The sequence below is a fragment of the Pipistrellus hanaki genome (genome assembly GCF_964339955.1).
Source record: "Pipistrellus hanaki genome assembly, chromosome: 16".
Taxonomy (NCBI): Eukaryota; Metazoa; Chordata; class Mammalia; order Chiroptera; family Vespertilionidae; genus Pipistrellus; species Pipistrellus hanaki.
The window spans coordinates 44,241,809-44,264,575 of NC_140518.1; the positions used below are offsets into that span (position 1 = coordinate 44,241,809).

Genomic DNA, 22,767 nt, shown 5'->3' on the forward strand with positions numbered 1-22,767 from the left:
TTGATGTCACAGACTCGAGTCCCCATCGCTTCCTCCTGAATTAGAAGGCTGGGCCTCGGAGATCAGTAGTGGAGGGTCATCATAGCTTTTTTGTTTGTTTGTTTATCTCCCTTTTAGATTAATAAGATGCCTGTCATTTAAAAAAAAAAAAAAACTCATCAGCTCAGACCTGCTTTGTTTTTTCCCTTGAAGAAAGTTTTTCTAATATAATGCACAGTCCCCGTGTTCTGAATATAATCATGCCCAAAATACTTCCTTTTTCTTGAATTTCTTTTTAACATGTTTAGACATTTAATTTAACTTTTAAGCAGGTTGCTATCATTTTTATGTAATTGATAGCTTTCCAAACACTGCTGTAATCAATTTTCTTTTGTGTCTTCTCTTTCTTCCTACGTTCCTTAAATTTCCATCAGTCCTCTGCTGCCTACGGTACCTATCACTTGAGACTTCTTCAGAAATAAAAGATTCCTAAATAAGAGTGTGGGAAGATGTTTTTAGACCAGTTATCTTTGTAGACTTTCCCAAAAAATGCAAGCCAAAACTCAAATGTCAAATTTACACATGAAATTAAAGTTAAGTTAGCTCGGTTTGATTAAGGTTTGGGGTTTTCTTTTGTTTCTGAAGAAAGGAAATTTTATTTTGTAATTAAAAAATCTTTTGCGCTGAAATAATGAGCCAGAAGTACGAGATTAATTTTTGTGTAAACCAATTACCTGCAGAGCTACTTAAAATATAAAGCTTTATTGGCTTAACATCATAACGTTTCTTCGCCCTCTCAGAAAGGCCACATCTCTCCAGCAAGTTATTTTAAAAGTCAGGTGATTTAAATTACATTTATTAAGTGCAATAAATAGAAATCAAATTTTAAAACTTGTATATTTATTCTCATTTGTTCCTAATTTTTATAGAAAATTCCCCTTTGATCAGGCTAACTAAGCATTGGCGTTTAGTAAGCAAAGAAGTATTATGTTTTAAAGGAGGAATAAATAATTCATGGAAACGTGTTGACAAATTTCCCCTCCCTCATAGTCTATTAGTTTCTTCCCGAGGTAGCCTGGGGCAGGGAAGGCGGCCGGGAAGGATCTCAAGCACTGATGCTCGGTGGAAAGATGCCGCAATTTAAAATGTAATTCCGTTTTGGATATGAGTTGGAAATAGGTCATCACTCAACCCTCAGCATGAGCCATAAACCTATTTGCATGAGTGAGTGAATGAATACAAATTGTTTTTTTACTTCAAGGAAATTATTAGATTTTTTTTTTTCTGCCACCATGTTCCTCCCCTCCTCCCCCATCAAATAGAACTGTTTTCTTTATTCACACATTTGTTCCATTTATTAAAAATTAGAATGTTTTTGCAATGTCATCATGCCCCATGCACCTGCTTTTCTGATCTTTTCTGTACACATTTCCTGCAGTGGTACTCCAGGGAGAGCCGCTCCCAGAGACATGAATTTCTCTGTCCTAATGAAGGCCATCGCACCACGCTGTAGGTGTGCAGGAGCAGCGGTTCTTAAAAACGGTCTGCAAGTGACAGTCTGTCTGTTCTCGGGCTGCTTTATTTTTTTTGTAATTTGATATAATAAAATTAAATTCTTAATTTAAAGGTGTAATTGAAAATAAAAATAGTTTTGCCATTTTAATTCACAGCCATCATTTATAATTTATAATTGAGAAATGACATTCTTGAGTATGTGTGTATATTGTGTGTATATATATATATATATATATATATATATATATTCATGCCTTTTTGAGTTTAAAAAAAATAAATCAATGAAAACAATTTAAGTTTATCTGCCCCTACTTCTAACTTTAAATAGGCCCACCCTATTTAAATACATAATTCTGTATTATTTCACCTGTTCTCTTTCTGATAGATGATTTTATCATTTGAGAGTTTGTAATACTTGTGTTTATTTGTTTAATGTCTACCTTCCTTTCTAGACTAAACTTTGCTGTCTATTTTATTCTCAGCTGTATACCCACACTTAGCATTGTGGCTAACTTTATAGGCAATGAGAAATTTGAAGGAATGAACAAATGAACACTACGTTGCTTTACTTACATTATTGTACTAGTATTTGATTTTCACTATGTAGTAAGTTGTCCCTATTTTACAAATAAAGAAACTAACTCTAACTCGTTACAATTAAACAGCTAAATAGGGTAGAACCCGCCTCCCCTGTGGTCTTGTCACTGAGTTTTTTGTGTAAGCCAGTCTGACTAAGGTTTCAGTCTTGACAAATAGCAGAGCCCTAATATATCCCTTACTTTTTCATTGAGAAACCAAGAACCAGAGAGGTTTGGTAATCAGCCCAGTTTTACATACCCAGCTAACATCAGAATCAGAACGCGGCCTCAGCAACCTGCTTCCTATTCAGAATGCTTATTTAGGCTACTGCGTGCCAACCCCAGCATAGCAGTGCTAGTGAAGAACATGAACGCATTTCGGAATGTCGTTAGGAAAGTGTTCCGGAGACACATGGGGGCCATCGTGCAGTGAACCCCACATCCCACCACCCAGGGGCTGCAGTTGTCTACCATTTGCCACACTTGCTTCATCTCACCCTTGAAAGGCCAAAGCATGTTCAGCTGGATGGCCACATTCAGTTAGGGCAGCTGAAGCACAGAAGTGGAGGGATACGCCTGTCGTCCCTCAGCTGATAACAGGACTAGTTTGCTGCCCTGTGTTCTTTCCCCTGGAATATGTCAAAAGCAAACTGACAATGGAGGGAGAAAAAAAAATGAGGAACATTTGTAATAATATGAACAATAAAGATTTATTAAAAAAAAAGCAAACTGAAAGTGGTGACCTGCCAAGCCAGCCATAGTCAGCATTGAAACTGGGTGACAGTGGAGGGCTCAGCTCATCAGAAGTGGCAGCTGCAGCCAGCATCACCCTTGTAATGGGTGCAGTGGGTCTCTGACTTGAGCAAGCCTCCACGTCGCCTGGATCCCTAGCAGGGTCCCAGGGGATGCTACACTGTGGGTCCAGGGACCACACTTAGCTAGAACCCTAGGTTCTACCAGGAAGTTTGTGCTCAGCCCTCTCCCCTCAGCCCAGGAAACAAAGGTAGCCTGCTTAGCCTGCCTGCCTGTCTGCTCTAGAAATCAGACCTTTGAGTAGCATCTGAAAAGGAAGTGAATTTACATGGTAAAAGGAGCAAAAGGAATTAAAATGGTAAAGGCTAATGGAAAAAAAAAAAAAGAGAGAGAGAGAGAAAACACTTTTTTTAGATTTTAAATAAAGAATAAATGCCATAGCTGGTGTTTCTGAGTGGTTGGCGCATCGCCCGAGCACCAAAGGGGTTCGATTCCCGGTCAAGGGCACATCCCTGGGTTTCAGGTTTGCCCTATATCCCCACAGGGGGACACATGCTGGAAACAACCAGTTGATGTGGTCTTTCACATCTATGTTTCTCTCCCTCTCTTCCACTCTCTGAAAAGCAATGGAGGAAAAATCCTCATGTGAGAATTTAAAAAGATAAACAAATGATAAAAGGAGAAATAACTCTGGGTGTGTCTGTCTGTCTGTCTTCCTCTCTCTCTCTACAGGTGTGGGACACTTTCCGTACCCATTTAGGAATAGGGGGAGCAAATGAGGCTTTGATCAGGGCTGAGCAGTGTGATTGGGAAGAATAATTGAGCTAAAATACCACATAAGTCAGTGACAAAATTGCCATCAGGGCCTTGCTCTGGCCCTGGCCCTGGTGAGTCAGTTGTGTTGGCCTGAGGGAAGAAATGAGCTTCTCTAATCTCTATATCAGGAATAGATTTCTTTAAAACAGTTAAACTTAATTTTAAATCACCACCTTGTTCAAAGATTTCGTGGTAAATCAGACTTTAAAAAACAATCCACTCGATATCATTTCTCCTTATCCCAGAACCATTATTTCTGCAAGTCCTCCTACTTACAGTTTCACAAAGAATTTGCTTCTGTTACTGACGTATTTTCATTATGTACAAACCCTGCCATTTATGGAGATAAACCCTTTGTTTATCTAGCTCTTGTACTCTACCTTATTTTAGACAAAGCTCTGTTAACATGTAAGGCTATGTAAAATAGGACAAAATTGTCCAGAAGCCCAGCATACGTGGCTCAGTGCTTAAGTGTTGGCCTATGAACCAGGAGGTCACAGTTCAGTTCCCAGTCAGGGCATATATTATATTTGGGTTGCAGGCTTAATCTTCAGTGTGGGGTGCATAGGAAGCAGCCAATGAATGATTCTCTCTTTTCAGTGATGTTTCTCTCTCCCTCTCCCTTCCTCTCTGAAATCAATTTTCAAAAAATTATATTATAAAATTATATTTTAAGAAATCTACCGCATGAAAAGAAGACTTGGGAGAGATAAGGTAAAGCCAAAAATAATCAATCTAAAAATGCAGACCATGGCCACCCCTGTGAGTCTAAGAGCCACAGGGGAAGGGGCGCCTGCTCTCTGCTGCCTTGGTCCACGCCACCAGCGTATTTGGGAACATCAGCCGGTGGATTGAAGAGCTAGCGAGGCGAATTCTGTGCCTTTCAGCTAGCATGTGATAAACATTGCCTGGCCGTGTGGCCATGATTCTTTCTCCTCGAAATGTCTGACGTGATGTGATTTCCCTTGTGAGGCAGAGGATGCACGTCTATTGCTGATCATGCTGGCAGGCGGAGCAAAGCAGGTCTGATCTCTTCTTCCCCTGGTTACAAATGCTGGCCCTGCCCTGCCTGTGCCCAGAGGCGATGTTCGATGTCTGGCGGGGCCTTCCGGACCTCTGCTCTCTGCCCCACCTCCACCCCTACCCCCACCCCCACGCGGCATTCCAGGCGGGTGGACCCTGCCCTGCTGGCTCCCTGCCTGGACCCCGCCTCTGCCCTTGTTCTCCCACCCACCCATCTGCCAGGTCTGTTTGCAGGTCACTATTTCCTGGGACCTTCCCTGTGCACCCTCCGCCCCCCTCTGTCCATCGGTCTCCCAGGCTGCCGTCTCCTCTGCTGACACACGACTGTTGCTGCCTGGTTCCTGCCTGCCAGCTCCCACATTCTATCCGGGCTTTTTAGTGCTTTCCAATCATTTCTATCTCAGGGGGTACCATAGAAAGTCAGGCTATAATACAGTATGGCAAACTGAAGGAACTTTCCTTTTAATTATATCGATATATATGTGTGTGTGTGTGTGTGTGTGTGTGTGTGTGTGTGTGTGTATTTTATTTTAGAGAAAAAGCAAGAGGATGAGAGAGATAGAAACATCAATGAAGAGAGAGAATCATTGATTGGCTGTCTCTTGCACATCCCCTTCTGGAATCAAGCCTGTAACCCCAGCATGTGCCCTTGACCAGAATTGAACCTGGGACCCTTCAGTCTGCAGGCTGACGCTCTATCCACTGAGCCAAACCAGCTAGAGCTGCAGGAACTTGCAAACCCAATAGGAGTCTGCTCCCTGCTAAAGGAAGCCGGCTGGGGGTCCCAGCTCACAGCAGACACGAGAAATAAGGGAGTCAGTGAGCCCTGTTGCACCAGTGCCCCCCACTGGGGGAGCTGTGGGCCAAATGAGGGAGCCAGCGAGTGACCTGAGTCCAGGTCCTGCTCCCGAGCTATTTCCTTAGTGAGTCTCCGTGTCTCATCTATAACAGGAAGGCAAGACTGTCTCATAGCCAGGCTGTACTTGGTTCATTTTGTTTTGTGTTCAGTGCCATTCCCAGTGTTGATACAAGTCCTGGAAACAGGCTCCCTCCAATGCCGCCCGTGGAAGATAAACCAGTGTAACCTCCTGAGTGTAGGTGGGTGGTGCAAGTCCAAATCCCTAAAACGTGCAAAATGCCTGGAGTCTGGCTTAACAATCGCACATCTAGAAACTTACCCTCAGAGTGTATCCTGATCGGGGCTGTGAATAGCAGTCTGTCTGTAAGGTATGCGTCCCGACATTTTTTCTATGTAAAGAAATGGAAAAATACCAAGTATCCAAACAGGGCCCAGAGATGGAATTAATTGTGGTATAGCCATAGAATGGGCCACTGTGTAACTAATGATGATGATGTAAAAGAACTCCTAATGGCATGGGGAAATTATTAAGATATATTGAAATTAAGTAAGTAACAAAACCACAATTCAGTACGTTCTCCGTTGTACGTTCTCGGTTATTTTTTAGGTAGCTATGTTATTAAGAAAAGGCTAGAAAGAAAGAAACCAATATGGTTCCTGAATAACCAATTTAGAATTTCTTCTTTATGACTTTTGATAGTTTCAGTGTTTGCAAGATGAACATATGTTGCTTTTATAAGGTATGCTTTAGGGGAAATAAAGCAACATGAAAACAAACTTCACAGAGTAAGAACTGGTCGCCTTTGCCCATGGCGTGTGGGCGCCCTGAGGGATCCGGGTCGGGCCGGCCAGGGGCGGCGGTCGGTGGGGGGCTGGTCCCGGAGTGACCGCCCCCCGGGAGGTGTGCTCGTGTCCTCCGCGGGCCTGCCACCTGCTCCGCTCTCACTCGTGCCCCAGAGCACGCTGGCTTACACCAGAAGTAAGCCCCATGACTTCCTGCATGCCGAGGAGGGTCAGGAATTAAGCTTCCCCATGCAATTGCCCATCGCGATAAATTAGATTCAGGTGTGCTTTTCTAAGGGGGCTTTCCACAATTTGAATACAGCTGGCTCCCACAGACCTGGGAGAAGGAATGAACAACCTTCTTTTTTTTTTTTTCTTTTCTTCACACACAAGGTCCGACTGAGGAAAAATAAAAGTGTTTATGAGCCACAGTTTTCTCCCACCCAAAATAAAACCTGCTTTGTAGAATCCCATAGGAAGGGGGAAATCTGTTCTTATAAGCTGTAAAGCACATTATGAAAGAAGAACAAGTTATAATATTTGCACTGCTCTTTAGCCATCTCAGTTCTGGGCATACTTGAGATGGAACAACACAGGCACTGTCCTAAACTTGACTCTGAGAAGCTACACCGCGCGCCATAGCTGGGAACCGAGAAGTCGTTTCAGAGGGTGGGAGAGGAGGAGGGGGGAAGGGGGGGAGGTAGGAAGCCAGGCTGGAGGCACAAACTTTGGGCAGAGGGTGGGAGAGGAGGGGTGGGGTCCTGAGCCCTGGGCAGAGGGTGTGTGTGTGGGGCTGGGGGGAGGAGATGAGCCCTGTGCAGAGGGTGGGAGAGGAGGGGTGGGGGCATGAGCCCTGTGCAGAGGGTGGGAGGGTGGGGGGGGAGATGAGCCCTGTGCAGAGGGTGGGAGAGGACAGGGGCAGAGGGGTGCGGTAGGAAGCCAGGAAGGAGGATGAGCCCTGGGCAGTCTGCTTCATCAGCAGTTCAGGTTTGAAGAAGGACAGTAAGAACTTCGGGGGAAATATGAACAAAGTAACTGTTCAGAGGATGCAAAAGGTCAGTGGACAGTGGAGATAGGAGATAAAGACAGGTTCGGGAGGAGGTTAAATCAGAGCAAAAGTAGAGTTTGTCTTTAACAATGGAGAAGGTGTCCCCTTCCCCCCAAAATGGGAGAAGGGTCGGGCAGTGAAGAGGAGGGTAAATCTGGAGGCTTGCGAAAGGGGAGAGGAAGTGGTTGGCTATAGGGCTTTCTGTAGCAGGAGTGGAGACAGCGGGCCAGCAGGCAGATTCAGAGATGGGGCCTGGGGTGGGAATTGTGTGGGGAAACAGAATAAAGACAGGGTGCGGAGTGAGGGCTGGAGACGTAGCTGACAGGACTTAGGAGCCGCGGCCAGGACGGAGGAAGCTCTCCCTGGGACTGCGCGTGCAGGGAGCAGTCTCAGTGTAGCCCCAGGCCTTCCACCTGAAGCCTCGTACAGCAGTGCACATCCCTGTGGGTTCTGCCCCCTCCGACTCCACCTCCTGGGCGCTGTCTCAGGCCCAGCACTCAGCATACAGGGGGAGCGGGGCTTCTCCCGGTCCTTCCCGGCTCTCTGTCCTGTTTCCCTGACCCACCAGGCATCTCTCAGCCCTTCCCAGCCTGACTTGTCTTTTCTACAAGGCAGACTTTTTTCTGGAGGGGCAGCCTGGGACCCTGCAGCCCTGGGGACGGGGACGGAGGGTGCTGTTCTTCCCAGGGAACTGGCCGTAGCTAGACCTGAGCCCCCAGGAAGCTGCACACCCGTGACTCCCACCTCCCAGTGGGCAACTGTGGAGCCTGCCGGTGGGGTCACAGGTGGCCGTGGGGAGGTGTCCGCAGAGGCCCCAGCCTGACCTCTGTAGGGAGAGGCCCGGTGGAGTGACCTCAGGTTTCTTAAGGAATAAATGAGCATGCGTATTATCAGAAACTAGTACATCCAGTGTATGTTCACTTCAGTCTTCCACGAGATTCGGCACAAAGTTTACTCGAAAAGGTAGACTTGTTGAAAGTGATGTTTGCGGCCGTCATTGCCATAGCAGCTTCCTGCGGCATTTTCCGTACTTTTTCCAGTTCCGTGAAGAATATGCCCGGACGGGAAGGAGCCGGCCCTGCTCCCAGCTGGCTTCCTCAGATGGGGGGACGGGGGGGGGGGGGGGGGGGGGCCGGCAGCTCCCATCCCTGCCGGGTTCACGCTGACAGTGACCACTGTGCTCCGCTCTCCTGCAGCCCGCTGCTCGCCGTGGCCTTCGCCACCTGCTGTGCCGTCCCTGGAGTCGCCCTTCTGACCTGGGGGGTGAACCCCCTCACCGGAGCCCTGGGGCTCTTCAACATCTTCCTGTACACCTGCTGCTACACCCCGCTGAAGAGGGCCAGCATCGCCAACACGTGGGTCGGAGCCGCGGTGGGCGCCATCCCCCCCGTCATGGGCTGGACAGCGGCCACGGGCAGCCTGGATGCCGGTGAGTGTCCCCCGCGCCCAGCGGACACGGGGCGGGCGTGGGCGCAGGCACCCAGGCTCTCCCCGCAGCGTTAGCACGCACCAGAGGCGCTTCCTCCCCCGACGGCGGGACTTGGTGGTGGAGTGCATGTCAGCGGGCTCTGGGCAGCGGGCCGGGCAGGCTGAAATAGCGTGTGCACGGCTCAGGGAGACTGTCCTGGCTCCTCCCTCACGGGAAGGGGGAGGAAGGGGAGCTGCCTCAGCCTCGGCAGCAAGGGCAGGGGAGGAAAGTGCCCTCCGAGCACGAGTCGGTTGGCCGGGGGCTCACGGGGGGCGTCCCTCCGGGAGGTGCTGGCAGGCTCCCCGCCCCGGGACCGCCGCCCCTCGCTGGCGGGCCGGCGGCACTAGCTCCTTCCTCCCACAGACCCGGTGTTTCCCCTCTGAAAGGACAGACTATTTTCATTAGTTTCTCATTTATTTTTATATGGTTTTGCCTAAATTGTTCATGCTGTCTACAATAAAACCATTGAGACGTTGCTACATTTTTCTGGCGGTATGTCACAACTGCATTTGTGGGGTGAATGGCCCGTTTTTACCATCTGTAAGGGAAGTTTCACAGTCTAATTAGTCAAGTAATTAGTGTTTTTGCCCGACACTTAGGAAGTGGTGAGGTTTCCTGCAATATATGTAAGTACATATTTTTCACATGAGAGATCAAAAGGCAATTGACCATAAACCGTTGCCCCGTAAGCCACATTTCTGAAACTTTTCATAAAAGCTCTGAGGCTCCGATTTGGCGAGCTAACAGAGATGATTGCACCTTTGCCGTGATTGTGTCTGAGGATGGTTTTAATATCCTGTGGAAGCCGGCCTTCCGTGAACCTACAGATGCAGCGTTCCAGAAGGCACACGCCTGTCTGGTCGGTGCTGAGCCTCCGGCCATCTCGTCCCCTCTTCCCCACAGAGCATGTGCCTGGAGGGGGGCGCGGGGTGAGCCCAGCTCCACCTAAGGGCCAGGCCCTTCAGAACGTACTTGACCCCTTTATGCTGTGTCCCCTTATCTCTCCCCCCCTTCTCGTCGCATTGAGGACTAAATGAATTACTGGTATGTTTGTGTTCCTCATTCATACAGTGAGCAGATTAATATGGATCAAGAAAGGTCATGAGATCTGATCGGTACGCACCTGGCTGTTGTTTGAGACTGTGGGGGGCTCCTGGCTTGGTGGAAAAGAGTTCGGGGGTGCGCTGGGCTGTCTGCACTGCATGAGGCAGGCAAGGGTGGACCACATGGGTTCGGCATCCTGGACCAGATGATGTCGGAGTTCTCCCAGGTTACAATTAAAATGTAAGGAGTAGCCTGCACACCCCACCCTCCTGCTCAGATTCCTCCTGGAGTCTCAATCTTGACTTGGTCCAGACTCCCTCTCCCCGCTAGCCCAGCTCTCCCCTCCTGTGCCCTCCATGCCTTTCAAGTGGATGCCCCGCCAGGCCAAGCGGGGGAGGCGGGGAAAGAACGTGAGCACTCTCGGGCTCTCAGCCTCCAGTGCCATCCCTTCTACACCAGGCAGTGCTGCTTGCCACTTACATGCTCTTCGCCAAGCCACCCGCCTGACCAGCCAGAAATGCCAGGCCCTCCTCCGTGTCCTCTCACCTATACGAAGGAGCAAGGCACCACAGCTGCCTTTTCCGTCCTGGGAATCCCAGGCCAGTCGGGACAGCGTCAGATCTGACAGCTGCAGGTCAGCTATCATTGGAGATGGGGGGCGGGGGGGGGACGGTCGAATCCAGGTCAGGAGAACGGGTCACTCAGTTGTGTGGGGTCTTGGACCCAGGCTCTTGCTAAGGGCTCGGTGCCCTTGTCACCCTCCCAGGCAGCTTCCTGTTATTGTAGAATGGGAGCCTCAGCATAGTCGGCCAGAGAGAGAGCTTTGCAAACCCCCCCCCCCCCCCACAGGAGCCCCCATTGTTCAGGGACGGTCTGGACTTGGCTAAGCTACTGTAGACATATTTTAAAGGCAATTTGGGGTATGATTTTTCCGTGATCCAGATTTAAGCATTTACATACAAACTCATTAATGAGGGACAGCTAAGAGCCAGGCTATGCCTTGTTTCAAGAAGCAAAATGAAAATGTGTATTTATCTTGTAAAGGAGATCCTTCCTCTGCCTGAAGTGACCCAGCGTGCATGAGAGGGCTGTGCTCCCACAGGGCACTTCCTCGCAGCGTGTGAGGTTGGCAGCTGTCACCCTTTCCTATAATTCTTAATGATGCGTGCGGGTCCCACAGCGCGGCCGGCTTACTGCCCCCGTTCTAATGCACCGTCACACCGAGCACCCAAAGCCCATCATACTGGCACAGGAAGAATAATGCTACTTTACATCATGCTTCAAAAAGTGCTCAAGCACTATATTGATAGAGCAAACTAGAGATGAGCAGCAGATCTTTGAATGAATGATTCGGTGCATAAATGCCTTCTATGTAACAGATGACATATTTGCTGAGTTTCAGCTATTAAAGGCACCACACAGGAGGAAGCGATACGAAGAAGTAGGCATCCAAGGGATCAAGTTTAAAGATGCTCGTTGCTAGGTTTTAGGAATGAGGTTGAATGCGATTTTTAGGTTGTTTTGCCATCTCCTAGGACTGCACTGTCTCATACATGTGGGAGCCACTAGCCACATGTGCTCTTTACTTTTCAATTTAAACATAAGAAGTCATTTGGTCCCTCGGTCCCTGTTCCAAATGCCCACAGCCACATGTGGCTGACAGCTGCCGTGTGACAGCACGGGCCTGGCGCATGCTATCACGATAGTTACACTCAGAGGGACAGACGGATGTCCTGTGAGCCTGCGCCCCATTTCCTCAGGCGAGTTTGCACTGTGGGGTCCATACCTATGGTTTCACCAGAGTCGAACATAGCGGTTCTCGGACCTCAGTGCCCCGGGAACCCCTGGAGAGTTTGCTGAGATGGATCCCGGGCTCAGGACTTCCCATTTGGGGCGGGGGCCTGGGAGTGTGCATTTCTAACAAGTCCCAGGTGGTGGTGCTGCTGCTGCTGCTGGTGCCCCCTGCAGACACCACACTGAGACAGGACCCGGAGGGCTTCAGCTGTTAGAATTCCTGGAAATACCCAGGGGTTGGGCAGAGGGCATGGGCAGAGACATTACTTGAAATGCACCAATGGTCTCATTTGTATTAGCCACAGAAGTTACATCTCTCATCTGAGTTCTTATCTTAGGGCACTTGTTTGCTTGAAAAAAATCCCTTCTTCAGTGGTATCTCCAAGCCATGTTGTCTTTGAACCTCCCAAGACGGATCACTTAGGAGAAGCCCGAAGCCCGTGAGGAATGTTGCGTTGAGCTATATTGGTGGTGAGGGAGAGGGGGGTGAGGAGGGTGTGAGGAGGCTGGGCAATCACCTCTCAGTGGACCAGCCTGGACTAGGAATTGCTGGGGCCTCCACCTTCATATGCAGCTTCATTGTGCAGGGGTCAGTTGAGGACCTACTGTGTGCTGGGCACTGAGAGACACAGAGATTACTACACTCAAGTCCTCCCAGAAACCAGGCCTCACTCCCTCTTTAGGGTGAGGCAGGCAGGTACAACTGAACGAAGGCGTAGCAGGAAAGGGGTCTGCAGAGGGCTGGGAGCCGGTCTGAGGCGGCCGTGGAGCACAGCGGGTACCGGGTTAAGTCATGATGAGCTCACCTGCGAAGTGGACGTGCTTTCTGAGGAGAGGGAAGAGCATGTACACAGAGCATGTAGCCATGGGAACCAGAGCAGGCACGGACATGACCTGAGGAGCTGATATGTTATTGGAAGGAGGTAGCGACCCACGGGAGGCTTTCCCAGGAAGCAGTGGGTTTCCACTGGAGGCAGAGCTGGTTCACCTTTACCGTGTGCAGAGCTGGTTCTCTGTGGGGTTGGCACCCTCTCCTGCCCCATCGGCTCCTCCCCTCTCCAGGAGGGCTCCCCGTATTCGAGGCTGCCCCACTCGGGAGGCCTCGGTCTGGCACTGAAAGAGCAGCTGGTGAGCACCAGTGACGCACAGGTGGGAGGGAAGGATAAATGAAGGGCAGCGAGTCCCTGAGCACATCCCGTTCCTTTCCCGTCTCCCCTGGCTACACAGCCAGGGCATCGGCGGCCCAGCACGGTCGCTTTTGCCCCTGGGTCGTGTGTGCCTGTGCAGAGCCCTCCCCTGGGGGCAGCCATCAGATGGAGGGCAGGATGGGGAGGAAGCAGCGCAGCCCACCTGTGGACGGCCTGGCAGAGCTCACTATCCAGTTGGCAGAGATAAAGGGAAATCCTTCGCTATAGAAAATGGTGCAGCCAGGGGCTTGGGGAATAAGGAAGTGTGTGTTCAGAGGCACCTCCCTGTGCCTTAGAGTGGAGGTACTGGGCTTGATTCTGCTCTCAGTGGACAGCAGAGAAGGGAGTGGCCTGCCCAGGCCCTAGCAAAGGGTCTGTGGGGGTGGGGGCTCTGCAGACAAGTGTGGGCAGCGGGCAGCCCAGCTCCCCGAGGGCCTGGCCACGTGCAGTAGCCTCCCCAGTGCTTATCTCAGAGGCTATCTAGTTGCCCAGGGTTTCAGGTTAGAGTCTCTTCCCTCCTCCTTGCCAAGCCCACCTCTCCTTTCATCACCCCCATTTCTTAAAAAGGCTCAGATTCTATTTTATAGTTTTACTGAATTTGAGTAAACCCCAGTCTGGGTGTTTATGGCATGGGCCTGTGACAGTCTCGTGGAGCTGATTCATAAATTACCTTTGGTTTGTCGTTCAGATGCTGTTGTGTGGTGAGCATTATGTCAGACACCGACCAGGTACAAATGAGGACTTAGACGTGGGCGCTTATCAGGAAGTGGCATTTCGCAGATGGATGGTTTTAGAACAAAAAGAGGATGAGTTTACAGCTGGTAAACTACACAATGTTCAGTCCTGTTTTACCTCCTTCACTCCAGGATAAGAAAAAAAAAAAAATGGAGAGAATTTATTCACCCAGCAAATATTTGAGGGCTTCCCAGACTCTGTTGAACCCAAGAAGCACTGTTAAAGATTTTTTTAAAAATACTGCCCGTTAAAATCAAACTCAAAAATGAGTGTGTTCATTTTGTGTGAGATTTTGTTCATAACTAGCCTTAGAGCTCAGGTTAATTAAGACAAATGATATTTTAAAGACAGAGGAACAAGGGATGTTTTCATGGGAGTGTTAGCACAGCAAACAGAGTTCAGGCCGTTCTCCTCCGGGCGAAAGCAGAGGCTGGGCGGGGGGGGGGGGGGGGGGGGGGGGGGGGGTTGGAAACGTGGAGCTGGAGCCGAGGCTGGCGGGGTGAGGGGCCGGCTCTGGCCTCAGTGTGCTCATCTTGTCAGTTGACGGAGCTTTTAGGGTGCAGGGTCGGCGCCTCCCCCAAGGAAGTGGCAGCGGGTGCCTGGTGGCCGAGCCCTAGCCAGGCACCGATCAGGAACAGGCCAGTGGGGGTCCTTCGGGACTGCCTGAGTGTGTTGGACTCGCAGTTGCTCGAAACTGCCCTCCAGGGGTAAGAGGGGAAAGGCAAGGAGCACTTTGTTTGGAATCAGAGCTTGGTGACTTCCTTAGTCTCCTCTTTCCCTTTGAAGGAAACCCAGGTGTCCACTGAACATAGGGGTGCAGTGAGGTGAGGCGCCCTCTTGGGCCTGGACAGCACTCCGGCCGCTCCCCAGGAGCTGACCGAGGACTTGAGGCCTTGCCCTAAACTGGCCCACGTCCTCTCCCCTTTATCTCCTGCGCCGGCTACCTCCCCTTCTCCCCCCCCCCCCAACCTATTGCAGCTGAGGCCTCTGTTTCCTGCCGCTTTGTGCTCACCTCAAAGGAAAGGCTTTGGGATCCCTGAGCACCAAGCCCTGGGTGAGGCCCTGCTTCCCAGCCGCCCCGCCCCCATTTACACCCAGCACGGAGGTAGCCAGGCATGGACCTGGGGGAAAGGGCCATGGGGAGAGGGAGCCGACTGTGGGAACCCTTCTCTATCCTCTTCAAGGCCACGCGTGGACAGCGAGTGACTGGGTGTCTGGGTAGGAAGGTGAGTGTAAGCCCCATGCAGCAGAGAGAGGAGCTGCAGCCGCGGGCCTGCCCAGAGGGATGCTCTGGGAAGAACGTTCTGGGAAGAAGGGAGTCGGAGGAGCTCAGTTGGAAAGGGGTCAGCTGGGTTGCCGGTGCCGGGCCTGTCTGCCAGCAGAACGACAGCAGCACGCTGGCTGGCAGCTCTCCGGGTTGGAGCAGAGGTGGCCACGGAGGTCCTCCCCGCAGAGTGACTGACAGGGGTTCTGCGTTCAGAAGGCTATGGTGTATTTTCAGTCTCCCAGAAGACGCTGCTGAGCCTTGTCCCCAGGTAGAGCAGGGCCCCCAGCTGCTGACACATAGACCAGCAGGCCTGCTCCTGAGTCCTCCATGTGGTGGGCAGTGAGCATGCCAACTCCCGTGTTGTCTCTGGCGTGGCTTGTGGCTGGGCCTCTGGCACCGTGGTCTCAGGAAACTGCTGTTCTCCGGAGAGCTTACCCACAGACGTGCCACTGTTTCAGATTCTCAGTATCCTATCTAATAAAGAGGGAATATGCTAATTGACCCTCACACTGTCACAAAGATGGCACCCACAGCCAATAAAAAAGGGATATGCTAATTGACTGCCCTGCCCTCAAAGATGGTGGCACTCACAGCCATAAGATGGCTGCACCCTGTCCCCTCATCCCCGCCAGGGCCACAGGCACGTGGCAAGGCCAGGTCTGCCCCCAAGCGGGCCTAGCCACTCCACACTCCTGTCTCCCAAGTCCCCAGTCCCTTCAGCCCCCCAGCCTCCTAGGGTCGGCCCAAGGTACAGGCAAGCCTTGGATGGCAGCTGCTCAGCCACCCAGGGCCGACCGAGGCTCAGGTAACCAGGGCAGGCTGAGGCTTACGCTGCCGGCAGTGGCAGCAGCAGAGGTGTGATGGCACATTACCTTCCCCTGATCGCCGGGTCGCCTTCCACCCCTGACGGCTCTCAGTCTGTGAGAGGGGGCAGGCCAGACTGAGGGGAACACCCCCTCCTCCCACCGCCAGTGCATGAATTTTCATACACTAGGCCTCTAGTTTCATATATTCACAGACCAGCAAATACTGGATTAAAATGAAGGAAGCAGACATTTCTTCCAGATACGGTTAAAGCAAGTATATGCTGCAATTAGATAGGAAAATGAGAACATACATTTAATAGTCACAGAGGACACACAGTTTGTGTGCACCTCAAAGACCATCCTCAGGCCCACTTTACAAATGGCTTCTTCCAGGAAGCCTTCCCTGACCTTTCCCAGGCTGACTCGGTCTTCACCGCCTCGGGCTGTAATCCTGACGCTGTCTCCCGGGTCAGCTGAGGCCTCGGGGCCAGCCTGCACCCATCACGCAGTGGGCGCACAGGAATATTCATTGCTACCGCAGATCAGCCCAATAAAAATAGGCCACTCTGGGCATGAGGCTGAGGGCCGGCCTTTGCATTAGTAACAGTGCTTTGTGCTCACCGCACAAGGAAGGCGGGTCCCACAGCCCGGATTAACCCAGGTCTTCCTGTCGAGTCCTTATCTTGATGAGGGAGGAATTCGTTTCCGTCTGTGGATGCGCAGCGCATTTGTGGCTGAGTAGAACTGTGGGGGTGGTGGTTTTCCGATTAGTCCATTAAGGCTGCACTGTGTTTCCAAAGCGCTTTCATTTGTGACATGGGCCAAACCCATACAATTTCCTCTCTCATAGAAAGCAGCGAGCTACTCTTAGGAAAATGATTTTTTAAGTTGTTATTTTAAGGAGAAGCATAACTGAAAAGTGTGCATTGAGCGAAGCAGAATCCTGCCGCTGGCACACTGAGAAGGGGGCTTCCGAGAAGGAGGGAGAAATCCATCTGGGTCTGATTTTAACCCTTTCAGGTCTGTTTCCTTCTCAGCCACTTCGATAGACAGACACTGGGCTCTGACTTCCATTTTCTCCGGCTTCTACATCATGGCTGACGCTGCTCTGTCCCCTGTGCATGGCTGCGTAGCTGCATGCTGTCCTGGTTAGCCCTCCCGGAGGCCAGAGGCTGCACAGGTGCTGGGGTGGCCAGTCCTCGGACTTTGTGCTCAGAAGCCTCCAAGTGGCCCAGCCCTGAGAGCCTCTGAGCACTTTCTCTTCACTGGCCCCTTTAAAGCCCAGAGATATCTGTTTTCCCATCAAACTGCAAGGAGCAGTCCCCTTCTCTCCCCCGCCCCCCCCCCCCCCCCGGGTGTGACTCAGTTGTATCTGGGTGGTCTAACCTGCCCTCTGTGCCTCCTGATTCCCCAGAGGCACTCACTGTCCACAGAAACGCGTTAGTCTGTTGAGCGCCCGCTGGCATTATGTCTACAAAGCAGTGCACATCCCTTCTTTTAAAGATGCTCTTTGGCTGTCCTGTGGGCACAGCGGGAGCCCAGCACAGAGCGCCAGGGGCAGACCCTCCCAAGGCATTCCCTGTGCTGCAGGGGCTTCTCTTGGGGGTGGGGGAAGGCCAGGGAGCTTCAAAGTGTGTCACTCCAAGCCCTGCAGCAGGGCGCCCCCCTCCCCCCCGCCAGTGCCCTGCCCACCCAGGTGAGAGCTGGGGCGGGGAGGTCACGGAGAGCAGGCTGGCAAGCTTGGGCACATGGAGGTGAGAACCAGGCTGGCAGGGCCTGGGCCCCCATGAAGGTGAAATTGGGCAGAGCCCTTTGGGGCCGGCGGCCTGCGGGTGGGAAGGGGTGCTGCCGGGTGGGAAGGGGTGCCGTTGGGAGAGGTGGGAAGGGGTACCTTCGGAGGGAACGGGTGCCTGCAGGAGGGAAGGGTGCCTTGGTAAACCCCCACGCGCTCTGCTCCCCTGTCTCCGCAGGAGCCTTTCTTCTGGGAGGAATCCTCTACTCCTGGCAGTTCCCGCACTTCAACGCGCTGAGCTGGGGCCTCCGGGAGGACTACTCCCGCGGGGGCTACTGCATGATGTCCGTCACGCACCCCGCGCTGTGCCGGCGGGTGGCCCTGCGCCACTGCCTGGCGCTGCTCGCGCTGTCCGCCGCCGCCCCCGCCCTGGGCGTCACCACGTGGGCCTTCCCCGCCATCGCGCTGCCCATCAACCTGTACATTTCCTACCTCGGCTTCCGCTTCTACGTGGACGCGGACAGGAAGAGCTCCAGGAAGCTGTTCTTCTGCAGCCTGTGGCACCTGCCCCTGCTGCTGCTGCTCATGCTCACCTGCAAGCGGCCGGCTGACAGGGACGGCGGGCAGCCCCGGAGCTGAAGTCGCTCCGGCCGCGGGAAAACACTTACCGGGAGCGCACGCCTTGCCCTCTCCCAGGAGGCGAGAACAGAACGGTGGGGATTCGAGAGGAGAAAAGAAATCCCCGGGTTCAGTACAAGGTTGCAAAGCGATTTGGTGCTTCATGATCATGCAACAACGTTTTCAGTGATGACACACAAAATCCTCCCAAATAAGATCTGGGCTGGCTCAGTGGGTTAATACAAAGAAAGCCTGTATTTCCCTTCGAGGGCCTTTACATATCTCTTCCCGCCCCTCCCCCCACTGCTGTTCTTCCTCACCTCCATGAATCAGTGCACCTCTTCCACCACCACCTTCCCCCATCTCAAACCCCCCCCCCCCCCCCCCGCCATCTTCTCTGCCCTCCACTCAGCCACATAGTCCTCCCAGCGACACTGATGTGGAGGGAGAATCCCAAACGGTTGCCTAGGGGTCCTGTCCCCCCATATCAGCATTTCCAAACCCTGGGAACCCAAGGCATCTTTCCAGGAGGGTCGGGGAGCACTAGACTTAACACCCCAAACCCCCAGCTCGCTCCACGGCTGCCCCTCAGCCTGTGTGCACAACACCCTCCCCCCGTGGCTGGGGGAAGGAATCAGAAGAAGTGAGCGGGCCCCCAGCCACGGGCTCCTGTTCCGGTTCCCTCAGCAAGAAACACATTTCCGTCCTCCTCCTGAATTCAGAAATTACCCCTCACTCATGGGCTTGGGGAGTGGGGCTCCTGGGAGCTGCTTCCAGTTCGGGGCTCCGTGAGGGTTTCCCTGTGGCCAGGTGTGACCTCACCACCTGTGGGCTCACTGTCCACTGTCCAGTTCCATTTCCCTGAAGGTCTTGAAGCTTAACGGTGTTTTAATTGCTCAGTCTCCAGGGCAAGGATTCATGTGGAGAGTTAAACCACATTTACTTATTTTTTTAAATATATTTTTATTGATTTCTGAGAGGAAGGGGGAGAGAGAGAGAGAGAGAGAGAGAACCATTGACTGGCTGCCTCCTACACGCCCCCCATTGGGGATCGGAACCATAACCCAGGCCTGTGCCCTGACCAGGAATCGAACCTCGACCTGGTTCATACACAGGCCGACGCACAACAACTGAGCCCCCACAGTAGGCTCAGTGGATGGAAACGGCCACTGCAAATGCCTGTTCTCAGAGATTGCTAAAGCGGTCGCACGTCCGTTTGACCCTGTGTCTGTGCATCTGAAGTGCTCCCTCCTGCTGTAGCCAGGTGACCTCCGTGGGGACGTGGCCGGGGTGGCTGGGAGAACGCCTGGGACCTGTCGCAGCCCTGGAATGTGTAAACGCGTCCGTCCTCCTGTCTGCTGCAGTAAACGAGGATGAGAACAGGCGCTGTGCTGGTTTCATTTGTCACCGTGCGGAGTGTGGACGCCCCCCGGTAGAATGGATAGCATCTGACTCCTTTTCCTGAGCGAGCGGAGCAGAGGGGGCTCTGGTGGTTCCACTGCAGGGAGGGAAGGAGCCCCTGTGCACCCAAAAGAAGCAGCAAGAGGCCATGACCCGCCTCCCTTCCCGCCCTGCCCCGCCCCGCCTTCTCAAGCTCATATGTCTCCCTTCTTCCTTCCAATCCATCACTCAGACCCTCCTTGAGGACTCTGCTTGTCCTTCTGCTCGGGGACTTCCCGGGGCTGCTGTCCCCCAACATCGGAGGACGGCGCCTCCCGGCCCTCAGACCCGGATTTCTCTCGGGGACACTGCCAGGCGAGGCCTCCACTGCCTTCTCGCTGCTTCCCAGGCCTCCCCGCCCCCGCCCTCTGGGGATGGACTGTGCAAGTCACACTCCCGGGACCCCAACAGCCCCAGCGAGAACAGTCGCTTGATCACCCGGACCCCGGGAGTCCTGGGACCTGTTTCCACACCTGCCCAGAGGCTCTACTTTGACCGCCTCTCCTTTGGCCTTAGTCTCAAGGTTAGAAATATGAAATCCAAGTTTGCTCACCTTGGAGTTTCCCAGGACTGCCGGGCCCTCGAGGGCCCTGTGTAACCAGCCCCTCTGTGTGATCCCTCCCAGCCCTCCATGGAGTGGTGGTGGATGCAGCCTGGGATACTGCCTGCTCCTCCTCTCCCTCCCCAGCTTGCTGGGTCCTCCAGGCTCCGGGCTGTGAGTGCAGACAGGCCTGGAGGCCGGCTCCGTGGGGGCCACACCTCAGGGACAGGGGCTGGAGCTGTGGAGCAGGACTCCGCTTAGGGTTTGCTTATTCTAAATAAGCCAGCTAAGGAGCAGGAAGAGGGACACAGCTGTTCCTTCAGCTTTTTAAAAACACGATTTTAACCTTGAATTCCTCTGACGCGGGGGATATTCTACCGGCTCCCTTCACGTTCAGTGAAAGCGCTGGGTCAGGTAAGGATACAACCACACATCCCACAGGGCTGTCTGTGCTGGGCGTGCTTCTGCCTCGTCACTGGGCCCATCTCCCAAATAGCGCTGGCTCTGTGCTGCCCGGGGTGGCCTGCCCCGCGCTGGGGAGGAAACCCTGGCAACCGCTTTGCCCCGGGTCCGTGCGGGCTGGGGTTCCCTCTGAAGCGCGTTCTCCACGGTCCGCTCTGCCCAGCACTCTCCTGCCCCTTCGCTACGGAAGCAGCTGGGACTCGGCACTGGGTGCCCAGTGGCTGTGCCAGGTGCAGAGCCAAGCTTGTTCTGCTTGTCGACTCTGGTGTCAGGACACTCCTGAGTTCAGCCGGAGTGAGGGTCTGTGTCCACCTCCTGCCCTCCCCTTCCCGACACGCTCCAAGTGGTGGGCTGAGGAGCTGAGCAGGACTCGACGGAAGGGCTTGGCAATGCCCACTCGACCCCCCAGTCGTGCTCACCGCCTGGAGGGCACCTCATCTGAGGAGTGACGAACCCGATGGGGTGTGACCACCCCCTCACCCTGCCCCAGGCTCAGTGGTGTCAGCCAGCCAGGCAACCAGAAAAAAGGCAGACAACCAACCAACAGCCCAGCAATCAGCTTGGGTGCTCGCATGCTGCCTGCGGTCTACTTCCCAAATGAGAGTGTTTACTCCTCTGCCTGAGGGGAGCTAAGAGGAGCTGTCTATCTGGTGCTGTGGTGGAATTCAAGTATAATGGCCCTCATGCTGGGCAGATTGCAGTTGCCAGCATTTTCTAACCAAATATAACGTAAAGAGATGTTCTGGGTCAAAGAGCGCTTGACCGCACTTCCTACCGTGTTTCCCCGAAAATAAGACCTACTTACAGGTTTCCTTCTGAGTGAAATATAAGGCATCCCCCCCAAATATAAGGCCCCCCCCAGGCTCTGTCTCAGAATGCTATTGCTAAACATGAGAGATTTGATCCACTGATTCTGAAAGAAATGGAGTCACAAGAAATTCACCAGGAAGTTCAGGAATTGGATTGTTATGATGATGTTCCAGAATTTACTCATTTATTCATGATTGCCATTGAATAAATGAGTAAATTCTTGATACTGTAGGATTCACAGTTTGTCTGGTTTGTGTTGACAACTACCATACTACCGCACCGTATACAGGTAATAAATTTCCTTTATTTTCATTTAACAATAAATGTGTACCGTATTCTTCTTCATGGAAAAATAAGACATCCCCTGAAAATAAGACCTAGCGCATCTTTGGGAGCAAAAATTAATATAAGACACTGTCTTATTTTCAGGGAAACGGTAGTTCTGGTCACTCAGCTGCCGGGCCTCGCCCTGCACGTCACAGCCCGCCCGGAGGCCCGGCACTGACAGCCTCTAGCCACGCAGGCCTGCATCCTGACAGGCTCAGCCTGAGCCCACCCACTCTGCCTCCATGGCTGAGGCCACCAGGCTGAGCCCCCACCCAATCCTGCCCACCTCATCCACTGCCCCCCGCGAGGTGTAACCAGCCGTCCCCCTGGCCTACAAGTGTCATTTACCCCACTTGTTCCCCTGACCATCTGTCCTTCACTCGGCAGCCGTGTGATCCTGCCAGGGAGCCAGGCAGACCCTGACACCCCTGAGCTCCACCCGCCAAGTGCTCCTGTCACCCAGAACACCACATAGTCCCTGGGGGGCCTCTCATGGCCTGGTCCTGCACCCACCCCATCCCTCTGTCCATCCTGCCCACAGGTCTCCTGGCTCTCCCCCATCCTGGACCTTCGATGTGCATCCATGTTTATCTCATCACCTATTCATTACCCATCTCCCCATAGAATATAAGCTCCATGAAGACAAAGACTTCATCTCTGCATCACTTTGTCCCCAATGTCTAGATTCTAGACTCTAGAACAAAGCTTGGCAAGAGTAGGCATAAACAGGTAATACCGCCTGGGTGGTGTGCGTTCCTGTGGCCAGAGGGACAGGGTCTGCTGGCCCGCAGTCCAGAATGAACGGATTGGGAAGGCGTTTATGAGGTGGTTCCCTGAGGAACAACGGCCTGGAAGCCATTCTCCTACGGAACAGTCCGAGCTCCTGTGCTGCACCAACCAGATGGCGCTTCCGGGCTGCCAGCCCCCAGCTTCGACTTGCTTCTGGGTTTGCCTTCTCTGTCCTCAAACCCCCACTCCCGCCCCCTCCCTGCATTCCTGCCACGGCAGCCATCAACCTGCAGCCTGGCCTGTGATGGTTTCCCTGCTCCCCGCCCCCACCCTTAGAAACAGACTCATGAGGCTGCCTCTTCCCACTGGGTCCCAGGCCCCTAGGACAGAAGGAGCTCAGGAAGCAACCAGGGTGGAGGGTGGATGCTCCCTCAGGGAAGGCAGGAAGGGAGG

At 52.9% G+C, this 22,767-nt stretch overlaps 1 protein-coding gene across 2 annotated transcripts in view; it reads left to right on the forward strand.

Moving 5' to 3' along the window:
- COX10 (cytochrome c oxidase assembly factor heme A:farnesyltransferase COX10) overlaps positions 1-19,389 on the forward strand; it is a 112,640-nt gene extending 93,251 nt beyond the window's left edge. For both annotated transcript variants that reach the window (XM_084861443.1, XM_084861442.1), the window contains 2 exons: positions 8,551-8,783; positions 17,626-19,389. In XM_084861443.1, the coding sequence (XP_084717569.1) occupies positions 8,551-8,783; positions 17,626-17,998 (606 nt within the window). In that variant the 3' untranslated portion in view covers positions 17,999-19,389. The remainder of the gene's footprint in view (positions 1-8,550; positions 8,784-17,625) is intronic.
- The last annotated feature ends 3,378 nt before the right edge of the window (positions 19,390-22,767 follow it).